Below are 22,878 nucleotides of genomic sequence, written 5' to 3'. Positions count from 1 at the left end.
ATGAACAACAATATTAATGGAAAGAGTATTCCCTGCCTTCAAGAAATCTGTTATTAGAAACAGAATTACAGATCAGAGAGATAGCCTTAGAGGATCACAGCAACAAACCCTGAATTATTGTTAATATGAAGTCCTACACTGGATGAATTAAAATGCCTTTCATGGATAATTAATACAGTGCAACATGATCAAGTAAGTTCTTTATTAACCTCAGGAAACTGATGGTTGCAAGTACAGAGTAGATATCCTTCATAAATATGTATTATATAGTGGTGTTGAATTCCATCAGGTGTACATTGCATTAAAAATATTTCCTTTAATCAGCTTTAAATACAGTGCCCTTAGATTAAAGCAACTTCTGTGAAAGAGAAACTGTCTATCATACTGTTGAATGCATTTTAAATTTACTGTATGTCCCCCTGCAGAGCCATAATTTACTACAGAATTTTCCCATGCCTTTAATTTGTGCTGTATATTTTGGATTTTCTGATGGATGCTTTTGAATTGGGATGACCAAGACAGAAGTACAGTCTTCTAAGACAGTGACGGATATTTTATTTTATATACTGCTCTTATAATATTGCAACAGTTATTTCTCTGGTTTTGTAATACAGGCTAATATAATATGGCTAGGTTTCAAGGATACCTTTCCAGGTTTCTTATGCTATGTTATTTAACCATTACAATTGCCTATTTGCTGCATTTTGTTTGTAACAAATTACATAATAAAGAAATAATCGGTATGCACAGATTCTGTAATTTATGATACATCTTAGTGAATCACATATACCGTAAGGGCTTACCACTCTTGCCTCTTCTTTTTATAGTCTGATCATTTTCCCTTAAAAGCAAACAGAGGAAAACCCAGTCCACCTTTTCTAAAAATATAATTTCACTTTAAGATTTTATATGATTATTCTCTCCCACAATTACTGAAATATATCAGAGTAATTAGCAGCAGTTCAACTGTTATAACTTTTTGATCAAACCTATTTGTATTATCTAGGAACAAATAAAAACAAACTGGACCATTGAACTAGCTGTTCCCAGAAGCAATTACCCGTATTTTCCTATGACAGTTTCTCAAACTACCTTGATACAATTTTGACTAATTAGCATTTGCCAAACAACATGTTGCTATTGTTTGCAGGTTGCTGATCTCCCTTAACTCAGTGTGTTTGGTATTTTTATTCTAATCTAGGCACTTGTAGTACATATTCTCATCAACTGTTGTGATAACTTTGTTCTTACTATAACAGTGTCCTATTTGATATAATAGAATACATACCCTATCTAGATTGGACATATTCCCAATTACTCATACTGAGAAGAGAATTTATCCTATAAAAACAGAAGTTCTTTGAAAATATTTTCTTACTTCCTTGTTTGTGCACAACTACTACTGACCATATTAGTACGGCTTTTGGAAGTGGATTTATTACTTAACTTATATTCCAGCTGTCTGATTAAGAAGGCCTTGCTAACATATTGTATATTCACTCATGGGTAAATTACGGCTCTTGACTTCTTTCTAATCCTGACCCACAACCTCTGAGTCAACGGTAAAGCATTTTTCTTTTATGTTTTATCATGCCAGATTATTTTAAGATCGCGTAACAATTTCTACAAGTAAAAGGATACATTCTTCCTCTTGAAAATAGGTCTCAGCTATCTGCAAAAGTAAAAAAAGAAAAATTAGGATTCTATACGTTTCATGAGAGTGGTAAGGATATAATACGAACTTTTTATCATAGTTTTAAACATCTGTTTTGCATGTTCATATTTAGTTTGGGTAAAATATGAATGTTAGACTAAATACATGTACTCTTATTCTAGGAAAGGTGTTTAAAAAGAATATCAAACAACAAAGAAGTATTAAGTCCTCTCACACAAATGGATTTGCCCAAATGTTAGTTGGGTTTTATCTTGTTACAACAACAAAAAATTATTTCAGAAACTTTTTTAATGATCATATTAGAAAGTTTTAAAATTACCTAGAACAGAAGTACTGTGTTTACTGATATGAGTTGAAGAGTTTGACTTCTGTTACTGACCATTGTTTCCTTATGTTTGACCAAATTAAGATCACTGCTGAGCTCTTCTGAGCATTACAGTGCAATGTGATAAAATGGAGAAATGGAGGTTTCCTGACTGATGAGAAAAGAACAATCTTTGGATAAAAGAGAGTAAAAATATCACCTATCACAGCATCAGAGACATGCCAATGACCTTCCTGTTTATATTCTATTTACAATAAATATTTACAATAAATAATAACAACAAATATTTCAAATATATAGAATTTGAAATATTTACAATATGAATATTTGAAATTCATGCGATAAACATAAAAGGACTCAAGTTCTTCATTTTTTCTGTATTACTCCTAGTCCACCTGCAGAAGCCAGACAATACCATTGCAGCAGCCTTCTGCCACTTCCTCTCCTGAAGCTGCTCTGCTGTGTTAAAAAGACTTAAAAGATCCTCTACCTCATGTGTCAGTTTACTAAGCCTAACATCTTGATATCTGAAGCTCTTCAACAATAGAACAAGTCATGGAGTTAAGCCATGGAGTTAAGATGGCAGTTCTTTGATTTGTACTGTAGTTGTTATAACATGGAACAAATCTGCAGCTCTTCCTCCTTAGGTTGACATTTCTATAACAGAACAATTAAAATTGGATTTGTAACAAGACAGCTCTGCCAAAGATGACCATTGAAAAAAACCCTAAAAATCACAATTCTTCAAGACGTGTTCTCTTAGATGGATGTTGAGTTAATACAGATATGTCAAAACAAAGAAATACCAGGGAGTTGATACAAGAAATAAGCAAACTTTCCCTGTTGCATCGAGAGCTCAAAGTGCTAAGGAGGTTTACTATAGAGAACAAAAATCATTCCAAAGCAGTTACTGAGGACCAGGAAAATCAAACATAAGACAGACTACATATAAAATACTTGAACACCTAAGTCAATCTCCAGCACTTCTAGCTTAACAAAACGTGTAAGCTGACATTAAATGCTGCTGTAACAGCTGCTATCTTAGCCAATGGCTAGGAATTGAACAAGGGATCTCTGTGCCTAAGCATTCAAGATGTCTAGCTGCAACATCTTAAAAAACAACTTCAGCCTGGCTGAGTAATTTTTTAACGCCTATCTTTAACAGATCACTGGAAAAAGAAACAGTAAATATATGCTCACCAAGGGTTTATACACTGAGAAGCTGTGTATAAACCAAGAACACGGACATGCAAACATAAGAGAAAATATTATGTTCCAGTATACCAAGTTATTGCTATACCAAAGCTACATATTTTAATTGCAGACTACTGAAATAGATTTACTATCCTCTTCCTAGTGATGCTTTTGCTTTCAACCAGCTATTTCAAAAGCAAAATTACAAGCATGGAAGTGGCAGAACTTCCAGAAGAAAAGTCAAGATGCCAGTTAGAAAAAATACTTTTTCTGTGAATCAAGTAAAGGTATTGTTTTTTAGGTTTGTTTGGTTTGTTTGGTTGTTTTGTTTTGTTTTGTTCTTCCCAGAACTGGCATAAAGGATTATTTCTTGGACTAAAAAGGCAAAGACACCATTGTACTAGAGTTCATGCTACCAGCTCAGAGAAAGCAAGTATCCGAAGACCGTCAGAAAATGAGCACGTTTCTAATAAGAATCAGAATATCACTTTGACTCTGAGTTGGTGGTGGGGAGTATTATAAAAAAGATAGAGCTGATACCTGGAAAGGAAAAGGTGTAACACTGTATAGAAAAGCTAATGTGGTAACTGAAACATTTTTCTTCCAATTCCTCCCTGTAGACAAATAATCTTTGAGATTTGCAACAATAACAACTTATTTGTGTTTGCTAGAAAACTGGGCAGGCTTTCTTAGAAAGCTGAGGAATACTCATGGCTTTGTTTGTAAATGCAATAGAATACAAAAAAATATAAACCTCAGAAGTAAAAATATTTTGTTCCACAGAACTCTACAGTATCAGTGACCTTTACAAGCATTAACTAATCAATCTTCAGGGACAGCAAATGTTGGCAGTCTTCCTATTTGCTATGCATGGTGTGCCAAGGGCCACGCTTGCAAAATGTGTCCAGTAATTGCAGGTACCCTGATACCTGAACATTCAGGTTGAGACACCTCATAGCTGATACTCCAATGACTTCTGTGGGAGCACACAAACATTCAGTCTCAAAATCTTTGGGACATATCAATTTAGGCACTCATAATTTGAAGGGCCTAACAAGTGGGCACTTTTGTAAAAGTCTAAAGATGATTGCTCAAAAAAGACAGCAAATTGATAGAGGAGTCTAGATTACAAGTTGCATATTCCTGGCTCTCAGCCTTATTACTAACCACTAGACCATTCTGAGCCCTGTACCTCCAAAAGAGAATTGGTAAGTGACTTCTAAGGTTCTTTATTTGCACATTTTGTCTGCTATCCACAGTAGTCTCCTAAGGATTCCTGGAGCTGCCAAAGCTCTGTATCTATGTTTTATATATAAGTACTTCTTAGATTCTGTAACAAATGATAAACAAATCACTTGAATCCCATTCAAGACAGGAAAAAAATTACATCCTTTTTAAATTAAAAGTTAACCCTTAGAACACCCCCTAATATCCCACAGCTTTTAAATATTTAATACAGGCTTCCCACTAACAATGCGGATTGTTAATACTCCAGAACATCTGACACAGCTCTTTATTTTACATTGAATTTTGTCACACAGAATAAAAAGAGAATGTGATAGAAGAGTATTTGCTAGATTTGGCTTAAAAGAAAATTACTGGCAGGCTGTATTAGCAATCTGAAAAAAAGACTGAAGATGACAGGTTAATTCGCTGGAAAAGGAAAAAATATTCTTAATAGACTCACTTTACATGAAACCATTAATGCTATCTTTAAAATCCTTTATTTTTTCCTCAGATTAAAAAGTGTTGTTATGATCCTTGTAAGTTTTATTAGCTTTCTTTCAAACACTCCATTCAAAATGCTTGATATTTCTTAGGAAAAAAGAGATGGTGTTTGATTACGTCTTTGAATCTGGAAATGCAGATTCTGTTCTCAGTTCTGTCACAGATCCTGCATGACTTTCAAAAGGTTGTTACCCTTAAGGTTTGGCTTCCTCATCTAAAAAACAGCAAACAGATTTCACCTCCATCATGTTCGATGACACTCCTTAATGTTTGTAAAGTGTTTTGAAGTTTTTGTCCTCACTGTGTTGTTTTCCAAAACAGACCTTTGTACTGACTCTTGCACGACCACCAAATTCGGCGTGGCTAAAAGTACAAATGGTTAACCCTAATGCTAAGTTTCAAATAAATTAAGGAACGATATCAAATCTCTTCACTCAAACACAGATTTAAAAAAAAAATTAAAATTCTATGTCACATGTAAATTATATATAATTTGCAATACTAAAGAGAAACCTCTTTCTCAAATATAATCGCTTATTTATATCGAATGCAGGAGTGTCATCACAGTTTAGAAGTTTAAAATATCACAATCATCCAATTTTCCACAATAAACATAATGCAACTAAGTCAAATCAGACACTGTATAGTATCTATATATATAGCCCATATTAGACACTACAGTCAAACAAAAAGTCTTCTAGTCCACTGTTAGTCTGACACAACTAAACTATAAATTAATACTGCATCAAGTCCTATCAACATATTCATCTTGCATCATAACTCCCAGAAAGAAAAACATACCAGCTAGTTAGTAAAAAAGATTGCTTTTCAAATCACACAGTATTTCCTTTGGTCTTGCAGGTGTGGCAACTGTACTATAAAAAAGTATACACTAAGAAACCTTGAATCTTAGCATTCATGCATGAAATTCATGCTAGAAAGAAGCCTGCAACAGTAAAAATAATTCCAGATTTAAAATGTTATTTAGACATCAGCTGTCTTGTATCTATACCAGTGTCTTACAAACCATATTTAAGGTCTGTTGAAGAGTGATTTTCCTAAATCTTCCTGCCAAACTAGAATTTAATAATTTGGCGAATTAGAAAACCCATCCTTAAGAGTTTCCTTTAACTGCAGAATATACTTTCAGGGCAATTTATAATTTAACATGTATTAGAAGACCTTAGAGGAGATATTTGCCTTGACCACCTGTTATACATCAAAATACCTGTCCAGGTATGAATATTGGCATATGTTGAATTAATGCATTTTTTCCTAATGAATAAAGGTCTCAAATAAAAACAAAATTGTGTGCAACACCCCAGAATCATAGGAAATACCTGATGGAGACATAGGGGCAGTATCTTTGAATCCATCTGCTCAACCTCTTCACGGAGCAAAGAGAAAAGAGACTGCAACGTTTGTTTTTGTTCTTTTTGGTGAAAGTTTTCATTTGCTTCAACAGCACCTTCAGCATGCACAGAATCCGTATCTGTAATAAGAGTATTTTCCTCCTTGATTGCTGTGGTTCCCACTGTAGGAACTCCTTTAAAAAGAACAAGTACTTAGGTTAGGATTAAAAAAATACATCAAGTTGCTTTTTTAGGAAATTTCAATACAAAAGCTATGAATAAAAACCTAGTTATCTTAAATAACATCCCTGAAAGTAAAATACTGGTCTTGTCAAAATTAGTTGTGATAGGTCTGTCTCAGTGTCAGCTCACCTACCTGAAAAAACATGGTAACATACCTCAGGTATTTTTGCACACTTCTAACTGGGACTTGACCTCAACTTGGGGCAAAAAAACCCCACCTCGTCTAAACTGTTCTACAAAGTTATTAATAAGAGACCAGAATGACCTAAAATAAAAAGTGTTGTGACTAAGGAGAATCTCCATCCTTTATTGGATGCAGGGGGAACCATAGTGACAAAGGATGAGGAAAAGGCTGAGGTACTTAATGCCTTCTTTGCCTCAGTCTTTAATAGTAAGACCAGTTGTTATCCAGGTACCCACACCCCTGAGCTGGAAGACAAGGATGGGGAGCAGAATGAAGCCCCCATAATCCAAGGGGAAATGGTTAGCAACCTGCTACACCACTTAGACACACACAAGTCTATGGGACCAGATGGGATCCACACAAGGGTACTGAGGGAGTTGGTGGAAGTGCTCACCAAGGCACTTTCAATCATTTTTCAGCAGTCCTGGCTAACCAGGGAGATCCCAGTTGACGGGAGGTTAGTACATGTGACCCCCATCTACAAGAAGGGCCGGAAGGAGGATCCAGGAAACTACAGGCCTGTCAGCCTGACCTCAGTGCCAGGGAAGGTTATGGAGCAGATCATCCTGAGTGCCATCAGGTGGCACGTATAGGATAACCAGGTGATCAGGCCCAGTTAGCATGGATTTATGAAAGGCAGGTCCTGCTTGACTAACCTGATCTCCTTCTATGACAAGGTGACCCACTTAGTGGATGAGGGAAAGGCTGTGGATGTTGTCTACCTAGAGTTTAGTAAAGCCTTTGACACTGTTTCCCACAGCATTCTCCTGGAGAAACTGGCTGCTCATGGCTTGGACGGGCATACGCTTCGCTGGGTAAAAAAATGGCTGCATGGCCAGGCCCGAAGAGTTGTGGTGAATGGATTTAAATCCAGTTGGCGTCCGGTCACAAGTGGTGTCCCCCAGGGCTCTGTGTTGGGGCCAGTTCTGTTTAGTATCTTTATCAATGATCTGGACAAGGGGATCGAGTGCACCCTCAGTAAGTTTCCAGATGACACCAAGCTGGGCAGGAGCGTTGATCTGCTCAAGGGTAGAAAGGCTCTACAGAGGGATCTGGAGAGGCTGGATCGATGGGCCGAGGCCAATTGTATGAGGTTCAACAAAGCTAAGTGCCAGGTCCTGCACTTGGGTCACAACAAGCCCATGCAATGCTACAGGCTTGGAGAAGAGTGGCTGGAAAGCTGCCTGGCAGAAAAGGACCTGGGGGTGTTGGTTGACAGCCACCTGAATATGAGCTGGCAGTGTGCCCAGGTGGCCAAGAAAGCCAACAGCATCCTGGCTTGTACCACAAATAGTGTGGCCAGCAGGACTAGGGAAGTGATCGTCCCCCTGTACTCGGCACTGGTGAGGCCGCACCTCGAATACTGTGTTTCAGTTTTGGGCCCCTCACTACAAGGAAGACATTGAGGTGCTGGAGCGTGTCCAGAGTAGGGCAACAAAGCTGGTGAAGGGTCTAGGGCACAAGTGTGATGAGGAGCAGCTGAGGGAACTGGGGTTGTGTAGCCTGGAGAAAAGGAGGCTGAGGGGAGACCTCCTCTGTCTCTACAACTACGTGAAAGGAGGTTGTGGCGAGGTGGGTGTTGGGCTCTTCTCCCAGGTAGCAAGTGACAGGACAAGAGGAAATGGCCTCAAGTTGCGCCAGAGGAGGTTTAGACTGGATATTAGGAAATTTTACTTCACTGAAAGGGTTGTCAAGCATTGGAATAAGCTGCCCAGGGCAGTGGTTGAGTCACCATCCCTGGAGGTATTTAAAAGACATGTAGATGTGGTGGCTTAGGGACATGGTTTAGACTTGATGATCTTAAAGGTCTTTTCCAACCTAAACAATTCTATGATTCTGTGGTGTTACAGTTTCAACTAAAAAATCAATACTTAGATCCAAGTGGACAAACTTCTATGTTAAGACTGAATTGTAATACAGCAGAGACAGAATGCAGGGTTGTTGGCAACACAGTTTTGCTCAAAAACGGCAACAAGAAGGTAGGCGAGGAGGGTGTGAATGAGGTTCTCAGGTTGTCTCTTCACTCCTGCCAAGGACCTTCTACAGGGAGATGTCCCGGTGAAGGAAGGAAGAATGGATAATTCAACCTGTTCTTCAGAGGATAACACAGTGGCTCCTCACAGTGATGACAGGATCTTAAAGGATAGAAAGAAGCAGATGATGACAGTGGGGGATTCTACTGGGTGGGACAGATGTCCAGAGGGACTGTCCTGCTGAGTGAAAAGGAAGACCCCCCTCAATAGATAGGTAGTTTATTTGAGAGTCCAGGGAATGAGCCAGTAGTGGTGATCTATGTTGGTAACAGTGACACAAGGATGCGTGAACTGAATTTAGCCTCCAGAACTTCTTGCTAGGCAGAAAACTAGGTTCTCCATGGTACATTCCCTGGCAGTCCACTGTTGCCAGTCCGCAATTTTATAGAAGTCAAAAAAGTCAGACATGCAGGTAGAGGACTGGCAATGTATACGAAGGATAATGTAGAGCATAACAGTATAAAAGTATTACAGGAAAAGCTTTCTGCATGCAAATGCCACATTTTATTGTTAGAAATGCAGTATTTGTAGTATATTGCTGATCATTAATATCGTAGTTATCAGGAAACGTTAAATGAGAGTAGGAAAGAAGTGTAGAGCAGGCAGTAGTAGTGGGAGAAATTAACTACCCATATACAGATTGGACCAGTTGCTCACAAAGATCAGAGAATAAAAGCAATAAATGATGGCTTCCTATAACACACAGTCTTAGGAATAACCAGAAAACTACAGCTTGTTCCACCAATTAATGAACAATATTTTTTTTCATAAAACAACATTGAATTTGATACATTTACATAGGACTGAACTTTTAAAAAAATAATCCCATAATTTTTTTAAACAATTCAGAGTATTTGGCCACTGAAATGTGTACAATAAACTTTATAAACTCAAGTTATGATGAGTATGTTATTCTTCCCTAGCTATACCCATTTTCTGAAAATCATGTTATAATTTAAAAGCAGGACAGGTAGGGGCACTGTTTCAAGTAACCATCACACTTTCTACAGCTTGGGCACTCAGCATATTTCAGACCCCCTTGTGCTCATCACAACTGAAACCCCTTAGTGATGATTCAGGTTTAAGATTTAGGGCTTAAGAAAAGCATTAGCCTGCCCACTGAAGGCTCCATCATTCTATTTTTGGTTATTTTAAACTCTTTATTTAATAAACTGTCCAGGTCAGGAGTACTAATAATCTCTGTGGGTGGCTATTTTCACAGGGCTTACTGCCAGGCAAAATACGGGTTTAACTTGACATTGCTTTTTCAATATTAATGCATGTCTCTGCTTTTCCAGTATTTATTTGGGCTTGCTGTGGGCCAAAAGCAACAAGAGACATAATGGGATGCAAGACACAAACCAGGAAGTACTTTTAGAGATGGAATTAAGGCTGTCTTTAGAAATATAGCTTTCTGTTCAGCACATGATCATGAAACCAGAAAAGAGGATCCACATGTTCTGGCAAACGTTTTCTCTCGTAGAAAAAAAAAAAAACACCAAAAAACCCCCCCGTCACTTCAAACTGCACTTTATTAAGCAGTTAATAATAACCTGTCATATCAAAACGTGAACATTGACTGAAACATGCTCAATAGCAACTATCATGAAAAACCTTCATTTTAGTGTTATTGTGGTACTGTTGCTAACACATAGTTTAGAAACCGCATATTATTCCTACATATAGTTGAGCTGTCACTCACTTGGAATCAAATTCTGCCCTCAAATTACTCCCCTCATTCTGAAGCAAGGCCTTACAGCCATTCAGGTTAATTCTACCTTGTCCTATTTTAAACAGACAGCATTTGTGCCCTAGTAGCACTATAAACAAGAACTTTTCTTGAGGCAGTAACACTTAGTAATGTGTGCTGGTTTTGGCTGGGATAGAGTTAATTTTCTTCATAGTAGCTAGTAAGGGGCTGTGTTTTGGGTTTGTGCTGAAAACAGCGTTGATAATACAGGGATGTTTTTGTTATTGCTGAGCAGTGCTTACACAGAGTCAAGGCCTCTTCGGCTTCTCACCCCACCCCACCAGCGACTAGGCTGGAGGTGCACAAGGAGTTAGGAGGGGACACAGGTGGGACAACTGAGCCCAACTGGGTGATATGACCAAAGGGCTATTCCATACCATATGACATCATGCTCAGCATATAAAGCTGGGGGAAGAAGAAGGAAGGGGGGGATGTTTGGAGTGATGGTGTTTGTCTTCCCAAGTAACCGTCACGCACGATGAAGCCCTGCTTTCCTGGAGATGGCTGAACACTTGCCTGCTGATGGGAAGTAGTGAATTAATTCCTTGGTTTGCTTTGCTTGCGAGCACAGCTTTTGCTTTACCTATTAAACCATTCTTATCTCAACCCATGAGTTTTTTCACTTTTACTCTTCTGATTCTCTCCCCATTCCATCAGGGGGGAGTGAGTGAGCAGCTGTGTGGTGCTTAGTTGCTGGCTGGGGTTAAACCACAACATAATGCTATTTCATCATAAAGGTGTTATGGGACAAGATCCCTTTTTTTTTTTTTCTCCATGTTCTTGAAAAGGGCATGCAACACTGCTTTTTCCTGGAATCAATCAATCTTACTGTCCAAAGCAGATTATTTTTTTTACTAAAGACTGGTAATATATCTTACGTATATTTCTGATATTTTAAGAAGCAAGGATTAAGTTTTTTCACTTTGCAAAGCATTGATATTTACTCCATACATTGATATTTAGTTCCATACTAGAATGGAACCAAAATCTTTATGACAATAAATGTGAAGAAACACAGAAGATATCAATTCTCCAATGGCCAGAGCACTCACTAGGAACGTGGCAGAGAGCTGGGTTCAAGTTTCTGTTTCTGCTCTGCCAGACTCACAGAGGTTTCAACTGACATCTTCTATGCCCAGTTGGGTGTGCCAATGTTTCCTAAGACATGGGGAGAGGCAAACTTTCTCAAAAGTTCCCTAAGAGTTCACAGAAGCAGCCCCATGTTTGCAAAAAGATCCAGTTTTGACAGACCTTGTGAATAAAAATGAAAAATGCATTTTTCAATATCTCACCTTTATTTGTTTTGTCAGTATTACAAGTATATGAAATTAAGATGCTCTTGCCACCTGCCTGAAAATGAGTCACAGGTGCAAGTATGAGGCATCTGCTATCAAAATAAAATTATGGATATTGTCCTCTGTTTTTTAAGTGAATTTTAATTTTCACATTCAGTAGCATTAGCTTAAGTCGCCAGTAACATAAGTTTCTAGTACAGAAAACATATGGTAATCTCTTTTTTTAAACATTCGTTGGTATTCAATACCAGAAAGCTGGTTCAGAGTGATTCATTCAAGAACTATTTAAAAAAAAAAAAAAAAAAAGAGACCAGCAAGTATTTTAAAAAATATTTCATTTTTAAGAGAATAGATTTTAAGACAGGAGTGTTGGCGGTAAAGATAACTCTGAGAAAGCTCAAAATCTTGTTTAGTGCTGCACAGAACCCCAAATAAAATAGCATAGCTTGAATTTTCATATAATTTGACTAGTTTATATTCATGTATTTCATTTGCTGCAACACCAAATCCATCCCAGTCACTCCACTTCCTTCCCCCACCTTCAAGCTGCTTCAAGAAATAAGTTGAATAATTTACAGGGAAAGCGTGTGTTGCAGAATTTAATTTGGGGAAAAATGATTAAGTGCATATTACCGTGCTATACTACATTAAGGAATTACACACTGTGATTTTACAATATTAAGTTACTAGTTATGCCAGGACTGATCTTTTGGAAAAAGATGAAATTATTTTCAGACAACAGGGATAAGTTGAAGTCCACATTTACAAAAATATATTGAAGCAGATGACACTTCATGAATCACTATCTGTACTGCACTAAAGTTAGTACGATTCATTACAAGGAATCCAAGTATGAATAATCACCAAAGTTTAAATTTGTGAATTTAAATTTACATCACTTCTTTGATCACCAGTGTCCTCCTTAAACAGATATAATAGCCTATTCAAAACTATTATTAATATACAAAAAGAATGTGAGAGAAATTTGGGATCTGGAGGCTATAGACTTGTCAATTCACTATAATACATCTACTGTAGCATCAAGATAGCTAAAAGGAGGTCGTTCTTCAAACAATACATAGGAGAAATCTTGGAACTACTTACTCCAGGACACTGAAATGAACTCAAAAAACAACTGCAAGTCAGGTGACAAATTCACTGTAAACTATTACAGTCTATCAATTCCCACTTGGGGAAGTTCTGAATGGATAATTGCTGATGGCAAGGAGAACACACAAACAAATCACTACCTCTTATCCTCTTACCTACCCATCCTCTATTGGCCGCTGTCAGGGAAAGTATATTGAATTAGGTGAATATTCAACCAGATATAGTGATTCTTAATCTTGCATTCCAGTCTACTGATTGTAGGAGCTAGGATAATTCTAGCTCCAACACATTCCAAGCATATACAGAAACATAATAATCAAATACATATAACTGTTTATGCTTTATAAGCAAATATTTAGAGGGTTTCAAACACATTGCAAGTGTGAGTACTCGCTCTTTCTTCTAAAGTAAAAACATCTGTCCAAAGCAGAAGATTGCCTTCTCTAATGATCACCAATCTTCTCCTGAGCAAGTCCTGAATAAATAAAAATAAGTAAAATGTAGTTTTACATATTCCAGGTTCATTGCTTTACTAAGCAATTGCTTAAAAGTTCATTGCTTTTCATAGTCATTAGCAAGAGAAGGAATATGAACAACATGCTTTTTAAGTTACATGTCGTCTCTTCCAGAATGGCAACATTTAGCAGCGACCCTAACAGGTATGCTTATAGGGAAAGGGAAGAAGATTCCTAAATCTCTTCTTTAGCTATGAGTCAAATAACTCATCCATGATTTCTCAGTAGTTAAAAATAAAAATTAAAAAAAAAAATCACCATAATACATGCCATGCAAGTATTTAGTCTGTGATTCCAGCTTGCTTGTGTGGCGCTCTGCTGACACCCACTCAGGGATCTTCCACTCTGGTTTGATTATTCTCTTCTTTATCTCTCAGTTGGTATAAAGACAAGAAAGCTAGTTTGGTTCTTTTGTGTAGAGGGATACTCAGGAATTGTTTAAAATAGCTGGTGTTAAAAATTAAGTGGAAGATTCTCACTAAAATAAAGACATTTGCAACATCAAGAAATTGTGACACAGACACTGCATGGTGTGAAAACAGGAGAACCATCATGTGAGAATATCTAAAAAGCTAAATGTAAATTAGCCTGTAATCAATGGGAGATATAATGTAATTTTATATTTTGATCTTCCTTCTATAACAGTCAAGGTTCTTCATTAATAAAGTAATAAGAGTTTGTTCATGGGAATTCAACAAAACTCTTATGAGTTTTGCAGGCAGGACGTTCTCTGTTGTGGTATTTTACATGTCTAGATTTTTCCATGAAATTTTCTATATTTCAGATTTCTGCTTTTTGCCTTGATACTGCCATCTACTGCACACAGCTTGTTTTGTGGTACTTTGCATCAGTTGATTGCATTTATCAACAAGAATACAAACTAACGGAGAGAGAATACAAGCAAAGTTTAACTTTCAGTGTTTGGGTGAATTTCTCCTTTTCTTCTTCTCATCACGCTTCGGGTACCTCTGTCCACACATCTGTATCACATTTCATCAACTTGATTTTTGTTATTCCTGTCATAGAGATGACTGGTTCTCAATTACTTCTGCCAATCTCTTGTTTTAATTAAGTATTTTCTTCTATTTTTAAACATTAAATCTACAGTTGAAATATATACTTGAATACTTTCTGCATCATTTAATGAGAACTCATTCTCCCTATAACGACAGATTTCAGGATCCTCTTATCTCTACTAGAAAATATAATTTTTCTCTTCTAGCTTTTGCCTATACATAGAAGATACGGAACATAAGGCTTCCTTCCTTTCCTTTCTTTACCTATTTTATAATCCTCTAAGATCATAATCAGTTTTCAGATTAGGCCGTAAAAGACTCGCCATTTAACAGGAAAACTGTATTTTAAAATTATCTGTTTTAAGTAGCCAAATTCCCCATCTTCTCAGTCTTTAGATGAAAAAAAAAAGCATGAAAAACAAAAAGCAGTCATGATTCAGTTGTTCCAAGTAACTTTCAAAGATACCTATGTGATGTAACACACTGATTTTAATTAATATATTTGCAGCACTGTGACACATAAGCTTTATGATTTATGGCAAAAACCTAATATAATAACACATTGTGTTGATGCAGACAAATCCTACTCATTCAAAAAGGGAAGAAGCATCTCAAATAAGAACATGTAATAAACATTTACATTTTCCTTATTCAATTCATATCCAAAAGATCTAACATCAAAAATTGGTAGAAACACATTTTTGAACAGCTCATTACCCAAAACGCACATCCTAGGACTATCTATTAAGCTTTGAAAAATGTAAGTAAATTTTGACAACAGCAGGCCAAGATCAAGCTATTTGGTACTCATACCAAGATTTCAAATCTTGAGACTGGATCAAGACATGAAAATCTTGCACTTGAGCATGATGTTCAAATGAACAAAACCATATTGCCTGAATTTCTGCCTATTCTGATTTGGAAGTCAGCCCAATTTCCATACTGAAACTCTGCACCTCCCTCTACTCATGCTTCCTTGATATGTTCCATTTGCTGCATAGCCAAAGTTTAAATACAGAAGGTGAAAACATCTAGAGTTGAATCTGATTTAGGACTATTAACAGTTCTGGAAAAAACCCAACAACTTTAGTGAAATTTTAAAAAAATTAGTATGACAACTAAAATATATCTTTCTTATTAGTTCACAGATTAGAACTACAGTGTTGTTATTTTAAGTAAACAGAACAAAGACTTTTTTTTTTTTTATGAAGTACCTTTAGATTTTTTACTGGAGCTTCTTTTGCTTCTTGGACTTCTTTTTCCACCTGGTTGTTTTTCTGTAATAGACTTTTCCTCCAGCTGGGGGTCCATATGGACATTTACAGATCTCCTCTCAGTCTCACTTTCCTTACAGCTTGGGGTACAGTCTCCACTGTCCATATTCTCATTATTGTTGATGCTGTCCTGCTCACCTTTATCCTGTCGTCCCATAGCAATGCTACGACTGGTCAGAACCTCATTCCCATCATTGTCAAGTTGATTTTCATTTTCATCAGCTGAAGAAATCAAATGAGATGCCAAACTTTCCACCCTATAGTCAGGAGGAAGACTGTCCTTCAAGTCTATTTGTAGATCATTTGGTGGAAATTCTCTGTCATCCATTAGAGCGTTACTTGTTGAACCACTTAATCTCCCTCCAAATATTTTTAGACCTAAAATATAAAACCAGAAGAAGCATTTATAATATGTATATTATAATGGATAAATAACCTTGTACTTAATGCCAGACAATAAAGAATCACGTTAGCCAAGTGATACAGTTTAGAAGTATAAGGAAATTCTTTCAAACAGTAATCCATTGCCCCATTGTAAGTCTTAAAGCAAAGCATATCTACATACAAAAAACAATCTATAAACTTGTATTTTTATCCAATTATAATCAGTTCCAGTTACCTGACCAATAGCACAGCTGATTGTTACAGCAGTGCTCACAGCGTTACAGCTGAGGTAACAAGAAAAACAAAAAGATAAACAGAAACCACCCCCCTTTAAATCCATGGCTAAACCAAAAGCATTCTTGTCACATAAGATCATAGTTTGCCTGAAATAAAAATAAACCAGGGAGGAATAAAAGCAGAACAACTTTTAATTCTGTCAGTGATGGTATCGCATCAAATATGCAGATAGATTAACTCTGTTATAAGAATTAGATGCAAGTAGAACCTGTTTATTGACTCAGATTGTCACTTTTCAAGAAAACATGCAACATGTCTTCAGTATACACAGAAGCAGATGGTTTGTTAATAAAAAAACTTAATCCCCCACCTACTCTCAGCAGGGGTCAATTTTCCCTTTTTGTGAACACGCAACTCTAATCAATGCTGCAATTAGATGCATATTTACAGGAAACAAGGGGTAACTTAGCAGCAGAGTTACACGGTAGTTATACAGGACTGTTATTGTATCAGTTTCTATCTTTAGCTTTTAGAAGCATGGCAATACTGCTGGTTTAATTAGCAACGATATAGATGAAATAAATACAGCTCCATTATGTACATCTCATTAGATTTAGCTCATATATTTTAAATAGTGAAGCCAAAAATCAGCAAGCACTCTTGTATTATAGAAGAGCTTAGACAAGCCTCCTACAGCAGCTTCCTATCCTTTCCTTTAAATAAAAAGGCATTTTAGGAAACCTCTCCTCACCAGGCTTTCTTCAGTCTCATGTCCTGGTACATACAACTGAAATAACAGAAATACACACTTGCTAAATATCAAGACAATGTTTCATTTTACTTGCTAGAAGAATTCAAATTGCAGAAAAATGGAAAAAAAGCCTTCGAGAATAAGTAGGTTTTCCTTCATACACAGAAACATATTTCTGTTAAAGATTACTAAAAAGATTTTCCCAAAATTACTCCTCCACAACCTTTGTAGTTGCTAAAAGGACTGGAAAAAAGAAAATGTCACTCCTACCTTAGAGAAGGACAAGGAGGAGGATTCAGGGAGCTACAGGCTGCTCAGCCTCACCTCAATCCCTGGAAGGTAGATATAGCAAGTAATCCTAGAAACCATTTTCGAATATATGAAGGACAAGAAGGTCATCAAGAGTAGTCAGCATGGATTTATGATTGGTAAATAGTGCTTAACCAACTTGATAGGCTTCTACAAAGAGGTGACTGGCTCAGCAGAGGTGGGGAGAAGAATGGATGCTGTTTACCTTGACTTTGGAAAGGCTTTTGACGCTGTCTTCAACAACATCCTCACAGACAAGCATACAAAGTACAAAGGCTAGATAAATAGACCCCGTGGGGAGTTCCAGGGAAGCATGCAGAGGGCGACAAGCCACCACCAGCTGGGCAACACAAAAGTGAAAGTCAGCACCAACTAGTACAACTCCATCTCTGCTTCCAACCTGAAGAACTTGTTAATCATTTCCAGCCATATCAGTCTAACAAAAAATACTGCCTATCCTATAACATAGAAGCTGCACCGGGGAGGTTTAGACTGGACATTAAGAAGCATTTTGTTACTGAGAGGGTAGTCAAACACTGCAACAGGCTTCCTAGAGAGATGGTTGATGCCCTAAGCCTGTCAATGTTTAAAAGGCATTTGGACAATGCCCTTTACAACATGCTTTAACTTTTGATCAGCCCTGAATTGGTGAGGCAGTTGGACTAGATGATCGTTGTAGGTCCCTTCCAACTGAAATAGTCTATTCTATTCTAGAAGGATAATGAATTGTACACTAGAGACGCAAGCCATATTTTCCTTTGGGAACCAAATAAGAGAATTGGCTTTCCTTGAGCACCAGAAAGACAAAGAAGGGAACTCTAGAGGAGATACGCATCTGGAGAATGCATTTGTTCATTAGAAGGTTGTTCCTTAATCAAGCCCTTTTCTCTCGAAGAGAGTTAAACACGAAATGAAAGGTTAAAAGGAGGACAGAACTTTAATCAGACCAGCAAGAATCAGAACTAGAAGATATTCTTTACAGACACCCACACTATAGTTATGTTGATTTATTGATAACTTCTAAAGCATTAAAAAAAAAAAATCCCAAACGTAGTGTTAAACTTGAAAGGGTCACTTCTTACTCTTCCTAGCATATGAAATAGTAACTACCACTGCCCTCTGCAGCTCACAGATTAAATGATACATCAAACAAAACAGGTTGAAGTAAATTGCCCAAATCCAATGAGGAATTAGTTTTAACAGCAATAATTAAAAATCAGGATGTCCTACCACCACTCTCTTACTTCTATCAGTAGACAACAGTTTATCCTTTCAACAGCTATCACAGGGAAACAGAAACGTAAATGCATTTGAACAAGGTGTTTCCTACTAGATTGTGCAAAATGAGGACAAGATGCTTTTGACAAGTGACATTTTCTATAGAGGAAGCTAACATTTTGATAGAAAATATTAACTCATTTCCTTTTAACATGTGGCTAAAATGATAGTGCCTCTCTAGCTGAGAGGCTGAAGAGCTTCTGCGGCTAGCACAGATCAACATTTATTGGTTTATTGTTTGAAACTCAGTATTTCTCCAAATAAAAGTAGCCCTGAAAATCTATTCCTTTCTACAACCCTTATGACTCCTTAGATAATGAAAATCCAGAAAGAGCTAGTTCAAAGAATTTAGAACAGTCTTGGCCTTGATCTTTTAAAAGGATTTTTTTTTTCCCCCAGATCAAACTTTTTTTACTTCCCAGTTTTCAATGTTGCCATCTGCTATTCCTTTTGACTTTACCAAGGCACCAGGCAGGTACAAAAGTGAAGCTAAATCCTGTGAGAATGAACTTTAGCTCTGTCTAAAAACACAAGTAGAAACACTTATTTATACACAAAAATGGAATTAAAATCACTAGTGATTTGAACTATACTTAACAGACCATTAACATGCAGTTACTGTATTTACTGTTTTGCCATTGAAATGAATTGTACACACAAACAACATGCTAAGAAAAAAAATGTTTGTTTCTTCTGAGGCACATCTTTCCTCCCTTCACTAGTTGTACAAAATTGAAATGAAAGCTAACACTGAGTAGAACTGTGCTGACCTCTGTTAAAAGGTGCCGATGAATGAAAGTGCTTCAGTTCCATTTGCCACACAGATTCATTCAATTGGCATATATAATCATGGTGATTATAGCACAAATCAAAAATAAGATGGAAAATACTTGCCAAGTGGCTAAAAGACAAAGTCCGTACTGAAGAAATTAGTTGTATGTTTGTTTGCTTTAGGACAAACAGTATGCACATTACAGAAATAGTATGGTACTCACTTCTATTTTAGGTCAATTTCAATTTTAAAAGCCCGTGCTGTTCAGTGTTCTGTTTCATGTACTTCATATAACTTCATATAATTTCAACAACTTTTTTAGTTACTAATTTCTGTGTGTGTACAGAGCCTTTCTTCCATCTATCCTTACTAAGGAAACATAACCTTAAATACAGTTGTTTGGATTATATTCTGAAAAAAAGGGAAGAACTGGGATCTTTCCTGACCTGGCACAGCCAAAATTTGAAAACGGCATTAAAAAAACCAAACCAAAACCACCAACAAACAACATCCCCCTCAAACCCTCATACTAACACAGCTCCTCTGTCCTGGAAAGCTGGTGGGTTTTGTGAATGTTTACTGAATATATAACATAGTACTTCATTTACTGATCTCAGAAGTATCTTACAGAACAGATCCAGATCATAACCCCGTATCCGCCAGCAAAAGGCTAAAAAGGTTCTAACATTCAAAAAGTTTATGGCAAATAATTTTTTTATTCCATTTGACTGCCTTCATATAGCTCCTCTGCTGAAGACACTATTTTCCATCTCTCATTCTCATGCTGCTTAATTATTCTATATTAATTAGGGAGATTTAAGTCTTTTAATTCTTTGCAGTTTTCGCATTATAACACCTATATTGCTCTATTCAAATTGAATGGGCATTTCAGATTGGTTTCCAGTGTTGCTTCTACTCAATCTTTTCATTAACTTTGATGATATAACACAATAGCTATATAAAATCTGCAGTTAGAAGCAGTCATAAGTATTTTTGAGGACTTAATTCAAAATTAATTGTAGCAATAAGTGCTCCAAAAGGAATAACATGAAATTCACTAAGACAAACAGAACATACAGTATCTTTTAGAATAAATGAAGCACATCTATATGAAACAGGGATTAACCAGTCATTCTGCTCTGATGAAAAGCATCTCAAAGAGATACCAAACAGAAAACTAACCACGAGTCCAAGTGTTTTTTTATCCTGAGATATAATACAGCAAGTGTTACAGGCACAAGAGAATTCATTATGTCCTACCAGACACTAATCAATTACAGCCATGTATTTTTGTTTTGTGCACAATATACACAAAACAAGATGTACACAAACAAGAGAACCTAGATCACAGCAAAGTAAGAGTTTTAGAGAGGAAGGGACAGCACTACACATGCTAACAGTTATTCAGCCTAGAAAAGGTTGCCATATAAACAACCAAACAGGCTGTCTAGAGATGTTGTGGAATCCCCATCCTTTTAAAGAAGAAATTAAGCAAGTCTCAGGTTTAAGGACACATAAAAAAATATATAGTATCTAGGATTAAGGGAATTTAATTTTCTTTATTGTTGCAGGGTTTTTGTGTTTTATGTTTGGTTTTTGTTTTGTTTTTTTAAATACAAGCAGCTTCACAAGTCCTAGAGAAAAAAAAATTCATGCTGATTTTGTGAAAAGGAAACCGAATTTTTTTTAAACCATTATCTTTACAGAGTTGGTGCTTCTACCACTAGAACAAAAAAGGAAGACTAGAAACACTGAAATTTAAAGAATGACTAAACCTAACCCATATATTTCTTAAAAAGAATAAACCTGTTGATCTTTCTGATAGCTGGTGTAAATATACATTACAAGACCACATTTAAATGTTAGTATCTCATTTCATATTGATAAATAATCTTCTACAAATTAATACAAACCAATATGAAAACTATCATGGCCATACAAAAATCAAAATATGTACTGCAGATTCTTATTATTGCACATTAATTTCCACATACAAGGAAGAACACTGATCTCATTTTATGAACACTTACATTTACTACCAAAATGAAGATGCAGCAATGGAGAGGAAACTCAAGATAGCAGAGTAGCTACATGGCACTATCTTAAAACTACTTAAAACATACCATTATGAGTTCGTTAACTTGCAAGAAAAAGGACAATGCCTACTGTGCTGTTACAGGAGCTAATAAACAAAAAGCCCATATGTTCTTTTGAGAAAGTGCAAGTGCAATTTCTCTACAACTGTTTGCTCCTCCTGCTGATGTGGAAGCCAAGATACACCTAAAGAAACCTGGAATATTATGAACAGATTGCTTCAGAGTGCCGTTGCCTCACCACAGCCAGAAAAAAAACAGACAAAATCACGAGTTGTTGAAGATGTACTTGACCATTGCACAATTTGCTGCAGAAGGAAAGAGACAGCAGGTAAAGAAGGTAGCCAATTCATTTAGTTAAAATCATCTCACAAAGCCAGATCACTTCCAGCTAGCAGAATTCTGCTCTGCATTGTGTTTTATGTGCAACACTTAATGGTTGGAATGCTACTGTTTCTAAAGAAAGGGAAATAAAAATATTCATGCGTATACTTCCATTATCCAACCTGACATCTCTGCAGAAAGAAGTTACCACGCTGTTGTGCTGTCTTAGCATGGACTTAGGAGTAGTTTATCATTTCACAAGACAGTCTTACATACAATCCCATTACTGGATAGCCTCGCTATGAGAGAACCTAATTAACATCCTCCTAACTGCTCAGTCTGCCCTACGTTCAGCTTTGAAACTAGGGGTAAAAATATCTTTATACGTGTTTTCTGCTTCTGTGTCAGATACATGGTTTAGGAGGTGTATCTCTTCAAATGTGTTAAGTCTGCTGTCCTCCAAAAAGTATTCAGACGCAGAAGGGGTTTATCTAATTTCACTGAATTTACAAAAATGTCTGAGCATGAACACTTTGGTGGTTTGGCACTTTCTGACATTGAAGTGACATTTCTCAAGTGGCAGTGGCATTTAAAGGCATGATGATCTTTACCTCTATAAACAGCAGAAATACCGAGGTTCTGAGGGGAAGTTCCACATGCTATTTTCAACTTCTAAGCTTCCTAGTCATACTGCTTATTCACAGCTTTAATAAACAATGATAAACATATACTGCCAGGCATAATCTACTCTTCCACATTTAACATTACTATAAAAATATCTTTCAGTCAGCAGCCAAATACAAGAGATTTGTCTGGGAAAAAATAGTATCTTTTATTAGAACATACAACAGAGTTCAGACGAAAATTTCACATAAACAAGCTCTTTTTCAGCACTCAAAATACGCAATGATCAGTACCCCAAGTGTCTGAAGTTTTGGGTTTCAAGCTTCACTAGGAAAAATGTCACTGAATGGTGTAAGAATAAAAGGGGACCTCACCATTTGATGTGTTCATTTTTTGTTCTTGTCTGCAGCAA

General features: G+C 36.6%; 1 protein-coding gene across 5 annotated transcripts in view; it reads right to left on the bottom strand.

Moving 5' to 3' along the window:
- CNST (consortin, connexin sorting protein) overlaps positions 1 to 22,878 on the bottom strand; it is a 62,272-nt gene that overhangs the window by 31,959 nt on the left and 7,435 nt on the right. For 4 of the 5 annotated variants that reach the window (XR_012041617.1, XM_072856515.1, XM_072856512.1 and 1 more), the window contains exons 3-5: positions 15,635 to 16,072; positions 6,263 to 6,468; positions 1,642 to 1,672 (exon numbers count right to left, since the gene is read on the bottom strand). Coding sequence is in view for 4 of the 5 variants with exons in the window: in XM_072856515.1 (XP_072712616.1) it covers positions 1,642 to 1,672; positions 6,263 to 6,468; positions 15,635 to 16,022 (625 nt within the window). In the remaining variant the exon portion in view is untranslated. Of the gene's footprint in view, positions 1 to 1,641; positions 1,673 to 6,262; positions 6,469 to 15,634; positions 16,073 to 17,336; positions 17,354 to 22,878 lie in introns of those variants that run through there. The other variant, XM_072856514.1, reaches the window with a different exon arrangement.

Source organism: Ciconia boyciana, chromosome 3 (assembly GCF_034638445.1).
Source record: "Ciconia boyciana chromosome 3, ASM3463844v1, whole genome shotgun sequence".
NCBI lineage: Eukaryota > Metazoa > Chordata > Aves > Ciconiiformes > Ciconiidae > Ciconia > Ciconia boyciana.
The sequence above is the reverse complement of the archived record's forward strand: the minus strand, read 5'-3'. Positions and strand labels throughout refer to the sequence as shown.